Source organism: Girardinichthys multiradiatus, chromosome 20 (genome assembly GCF_021462225.1).
Source record: "Girardinichthys multiradiatus isolate DD_20200921_A chromosome 20, DD_fGirMul_XY1, whole genome shotgun sequence".
In the NCBI taxonomy this organism is placed as follows: domain Eukaryota; kingdom Metazoa; phylum Chordata; class Actinopteri; order Cyprinodontiformes; family Goodeidae; genus Girardinichthys; species Girardinichthys multiradiatus.
Genome location: NC_061812.1, coordinates 17,507,163 through 17,513,073, shown reverse-complemented (window position 1 = coordinate 17,513,073; position 5,911 = coordinate 17,507,163). Strand labels below are relative to the sequence as shown.

The 5,911-nt window shown below is 41.2% G+C and overlaps 1 protein-coding gene across 1 annotated transcript; it reads right to left on the bottom strand.

The window, feature by feature from the left end:
• Positions 1-556: 556 nt before the first annotated feature.
• alas1 (aminolevulinate, delta-, synthase 1) lies at positions 557-5,466 on the bottom strand. Its single transcript, XM_047347791.1, has 11 exons — positions 5,304-5,466; positions 4,073-4,307; positions 3,753-3,917; positions 3,502-3,642; positions 3,198-3,417; positions 2,526-2,710; positions 2,262-2,441; positions 2,005-2,169; positions 1,298-1,566; positions 995-1,157; positions 557-878 (listed from the first exon to the last, which is right to left on the bottom strand). Exons 2-11 carry the CDS (start codon positions 4,275-4,277, stop codon positions 718-720), a joined length of 1,854 nt encoding a protein of 617 aa, XP_047203747.1. The 5' UTR covers positions 4,278-4,307; positions 5,304-5,466; the 3' UTR covers positions 557-717.
• Positions 5,467-5,911: the final 445 nt, after the last annotated feature.

The following is a 5,911-nucleotide window of genomic DNA, read 5'->3' as shown; positions in this document are numbered from 1 at the left end:
ACAGGCACAGTTTGTGTTGGTCTATCACAGTTCCAAGGGGTAAGATTACCTTTGCTAGGTTCTGGAACCGCTTGGTTGTGAGCAGCATCTACAACCATTAAGCCACTTGAGTGTCTTGATGCAGAACAAATGTACTTACTGGTATAAACAAAGTAACCTGAACTTGAACCCAAGGATGATATAAAGTTGTGAAATCAAGATCTAGGATAGGAAGCGTATCAGTTCATATTGTTGTTCATGTTCTTTAGAAACTTAATTTACATTTTACAACCCTAACCTTGTTTCTAAATGCTCTCAGGGCTAAACTCTTTTACTGCTTAGCCATTGTCTGGTTTCACATACAAACTGATTATTTCTGTGGAACATCTTCAATTATTTACCAGCACAACGTCAGAAGAGGGACACAGTTTAATCTTAAGTGATCACCATCTAACATAACTCTTGTTCTAGAAAGGTCAATTGGTCAGAAGTACATCGACCCTTTTCTCCCCTACTTTTAAGTTATACTATTGTGTTTTATTAGGAACTGTTTAAAAACAAAAAACTGTAAGACAGGTTTCCTTTTACATTTTATTTGAAGCTTTTAGAACATCTGAAGATAGAGTATTTTAAATATTACATATAATAAGACTTATCAAATATAATTAATACATTCTATGACAGCGACAGAGGAATGAGTGTTTATGTGCCGTTTTGAGCCAGCAGTGATTAGTAGTGTTATGCGCATGCTGAGATTGGGTGGCTGAGACCGCTGAAGTATGACTTCTCCCGCTCGCTCATCAGCTCGAAGTGCAGCGGCTGCTGGCAGAACGTGCACTCTGCTGACGAGTGGGGTTTAAGTCCGAGGCCCGCCTCCTTCCATGTCTGCACCAGCCTCTCTAAAATAACAAAAAGTCAATCTAGATTAGAAGGGAAATAGGCAACCTTGTTACAGTTTGAATGAATGACTCAACGTAAGCAAGCCACGTCCTAAGTAACTGTTTTATTAACTTACCAACAAAGTATTTCATCATCTCTGGGGTGTGGTGAGGGGTTGGGGCAATGCGCAGGAGCTCCTCCCCTCTTGCAACAGTGGGGTAGTTGATGGCCTGCACATAGATGTTGTGGCGATTCATCATGATGTCACACACCTCTGTGTTTTTCTCAGCGTCTGCCACCTGAGATCAAAAAGTCACACAAGATGATTAAAGAGGAGTCATCAGGGGTGCCTTATGCAGGGCTTACAGCTAATCAGGTTGTCTGTACTTAAAGTGTTTCCGTTTGACGAGATTAAGCTGTGAACTGAATCTTAGATTACCCGAACGGGGATGATGTGGCTTGGGCAGTGCACGACAGGGAGCCCTGCGTCCATCAGCATCTGTCTGAGAAGCTGCACGTTGCGCTGGTGTTTGCGCCTCAGCATGCGACCTTCTTCCCCTTTAAGGGTCTGGATCGACTGCCGAGCTCCAGCCAAAAGCATCGGGGGCAGGGAGGTGGTGAAGATAAAACCGGCTGCGTAGGAGCGCACAGTGTCCACAAGGGCAGCGCTGCTGGCGATGTAGCCCCCAACACACCCAAAAGCTTTGCCTGGAAAACAAAATGCCCAATAATTTAACAACTGCTTCCAGAATGTGGAATCAAGACAAAAACCCTAGAAACCAACAAGCTTCCTGAAGCAGCAGATGCACAGAGCTATTGTGTTGTAAATAATCATCCCCTGAGCATGACAGTGACACAGTAACTCAATAAGAGGGCAATGACAGAGCACACAGTTTCCTAGCAACAACAGAGCTACTCCTGCTTCTTCAAGCTCACAGGCATATTGGATGGCACTTTGGAGGCATAATCCTCAGAGGAGCATAAACACAAAGACCAGGATGAATCAAACCAACTGGGAACCGTTGGTTTGATTCAGAAGTGAAACATGACAGAAATATAATACTATACAAATCAAAGTATGTTAATATTAAAGAACTTAAAAGTCCAAATAAAATCATTACTTTCTTTAGTAGATATTATGCTGACCTAGAGTTCCTGAAATGATATCCATCTTGTGCATTACGCCATCCCTGTCTCCGATCCCTCCTCCTCTGGCCCCGTACAGACCCACAGCGTGAACTTCGTCGACAAAGGTGATGGCACCAAACTCATGGGCCACGTCGCACATCTCCTCCAGGGGACACACGGCACCTGTGATACAGAGAACCCAGTTCAATACGGGTCATAATACAGCAGGAACAGGAAATGTGACTGATGTTTCCAGATAAGTAGATAAAACTGACCATCCATGGAGTGGACAGTCTCAAACGCCACAATCTTGGGTTTGGTTGGGTCTCCCTTCTCCAACAGCTCCCTGAGGTGAGCCAAGTCATTGTGCCGGAAAATAAATTTCTTTGCGCCACTGTTCCGGATGCCTTGGATCATTGAAGCGTGGTTGCCTGCGTCAGAGTAAATCTCACAACCTGATATTGTGAGGAAACACAGTTAATAAAAACTCAAATTTACAAGCTCCCACAATTATACAATTCTTCCCCCAAATAAATTACCAGGAAGCATCTTGGCGAGAGTGAAAAGGGTGGAGTCGTTAGCAACAAAGCAGGAGGTGAAGAGCAGAGCAGCATCTTTATTGTGAAGGTCGGCCAGCTCTTGTTCCAGCTCCACATGGAATTTGCTGGTCCCAGATATGTTTCTGGTGCCCCCTGCCCCTGACCCGTGCTTTTGTAAAGTGTACCTGAAAGAACATGAGCAAACAAAAATTTGTCAATCTTGTCTAGTTTTCTAAAGCAGTACAGTCCACACCTGTTTCCCCATTAAAGCTTAAGAAGGTGTAAAATTACGAGTGAGCAACAAGTACTACAATTGCACAGCAGTATGTGACACAGCACAAGAGCATGAGCAGGCTTAGACAAGCTCAAAAGAAAAGAACATTTCTCATTTGAACTCTGACCAGCTACTTCCATAGAAACAGTACAGACACCACAGATGGGTGTCAGGTTATATCTAATCATCCTGAAATGTTGCTAAGCATTTCTAGTTCTTTCTGTCTGACCTCAGCGCTTACACTGGGACAAAATCCACACGGCAATCAGAGGGAAACACGCACCTAATACAAATATTTCCTTTATTACATAAACAGGCCTTGAACCAAGAAACTAGAGTAAATGTTATCATTTAAAGGCTAAACATGCAAGCTCGTTTTTTTTTTTTTTTTTACCCACATGATGGACTGCACGACTCGAGGGTGTCGACTCATGCCCAGGTAGTCGTTGCTGCACCAAACGGAAACCTCCCGTTTATCCTCCAGCGAGCCTGTGAAGTCGTCCGCCATTGGAAACTCGGTGGCCAGGCGGTTCACGGTCTTAAACACACGGTATGTGTGGTCACTCTTCTTCTCTTCTATCTTCTTCTCAAAAAAGTCATCGTACTGGAAGCGGGACACTGCAACAACCCGAAAGGTTAAGACTTGCATATAACATTGTTGGAGAAGTAAGTGATGTAATGCTTGACACCCAAATAGCTTACTTCTGCCAAGCAAGTTGTCCTGCAGCAGGTGGGTGACCCTTTTGGGACGCTGCTTTAGGAGGTTCTTCATCAAATTACTTTGCTCTCCCACCTTACTAGTCCTGGCCAAGGATGGCTGCTTCAGCTGGGCAGGTGAAATCTCTAAAATAGATAAAAAGGACATAAAAAATAAAAAAAATAATAAAAAAAACAGTATTATGTACAGCACAGCTCAGTGAGACAAGATTTAATACATTTACCATAAATCTCACCTTTCCGAACAGTGCGCACTTCCTCAACATCCTCCTGGAACTCCACGGTGACTTGACGGACCACGCCGCTGTTCATTTGCTTCATCTCAGCAGCCAGAAAAGGGCATTTGGAAGCCACCGTCTGGCCTGCAGTTGGCGCAGGATGACCAGTAGGCAGCTTAGACTCTACTCCAATTATAGAGGTTGGGTGGGGGGAGAGAAAAAACAGGTTTAGAACCAACATATTACAAAAGAGAAAAACTAACTCATTCAAATAACTGCAATATTTGTTTCATTATCAGGGTACAACTGTGTGAACTTGAATACTTATTCATGCTCACCTTCATTTGCAGCCTTGATCTCAGTCTTCTGATTAGAAGATGAAGAGCACAAGGCCCGTGCCATCGAAGGAGCCATAGGTTTTGAAGCCAGCTCCATCATGATGGGACAACGCTGAGCGTACGTCACCATGGACTTTCTGGACAGCTGGAAAAAAGTCTGCGGCATGCAAGCCAGGAAGGGGCAGCGACGCACTATCACATCCATAATTGTCAGTGATGATGACTGTTAAAAGACCTAAAGGAGAGAGAGGAAATGTAACCAACAAAGAACAAGATGCTGACATTTCATGCACTAAAAACAATCTAAGAGAAAGAAAATTAAATCAAATATTGAGGACTGTTTTTACTGAAACATTTCTCTTCGGCAAGAAAGTACCTCGACTATTAGTACATTGAAGAAAAAATAAAAATAAAATAATAAATAAAACCCCAGTAAAAATACTATGAAATAAGAAAAAATAAAATGTTTTATTTACCGTTATGAAAATATAAACTACAATTAAAAAAATATAAAATGTGAATAAAATAAAAACATAACAAAAATGTTATGTACTTAAAAATAAGTAGATAACAATAGAATGTCCACAAAAATCTCAAACATCTCTAAAAAGCGTTATGTCTTATATTCTTTTAAAGTACAAAAATCACTTCCCAAACAGCTGCGAGAACAACTGGAGGGTTGGTGTCTGATGACGAGACTGTAATTAACAAAAATCTCTGAAACTTCTTGCCAGATGACGCTGTTTATTTTACAGATTCCTGTGAGGAGTACTCACTACCAAATACTTCATGGAAAAGCTTCAAGGGCCGGAAGAACTACTCATAAAGTTTAAACTGAAAAAATAATACATTGTATAAATGTTGTATTTTCCGTTCCAATGTATTTTTCCAAAAGTTTCGCCCCGCCGCTTTTGTAATTTGGGATAAAACCATTTAAATCCTTTTAAGTGCTGTTAACTGATGTTATTAAATTCTTATTAGCATGTCATAGTAACGGTAGTGTTGGCTAGCTATGTTATTTAGCAAACCATATACTTTATTTCCAACAAATTAAAAGAGCCATGTTAGGGTTAAGAAACTAAAGATATATTTTACATCCAGCGCTGTAGGGTTAGGTTAGAGGCTCTCCCTTGATCCTTGCCGGGGTTGACCTAGCTTGACGTTAGCTGCACTGCCATATTAAGCTACCACAAGTCACGATGTAACATCGTGAATTAAATGACAAACTCACCTTTTAAAAATAGACACAGAGCAGTAGATTCCTCACAAATCGTTTAAGATGCAGGATATGTGTATGAAGGCTGAATAAATATAAAACCCAGTCAGAAGCACTTTCTTTGGTGAAGACACCGACACAACTGTGTTATCCTGCACTGAGGACGAACGGAGAGGACGAGGACGAGCCGGGGTTTATAAAACTCCATGGCATGGCTGAGTCTCGCGATATTTGCGTCAAATACGTCATTCATGACGTGCATTACTGGCATGGACTTCATCACGAGTAAGCTTTGGTTTTTTTCCTTAGGGGTTCGTAGTAATGTAGAAAGTTTATTTTTTGACTATAGTGCATATTTATAGACGGCCACAGTCAAAGATAACGTGAAATAAAATAATAAATGTTATAATCGGATATCTAACGCCAGGATTTTACTTGGTGAAATTTACATAACATTGCAAAGCTTCTTAATGCTTTTTAAACAATTTTTATTTGAACTAGCAGTTAGTCAAAAAAAGAAAAGTGCCAACTTGCCTAACTCAAACATGCATTTAGTTTAATCTGTTAAACTTGCAAGCACTTGAATAATTGTAGTTTTGCCGCTTTAACTTTAAATGTTCTCT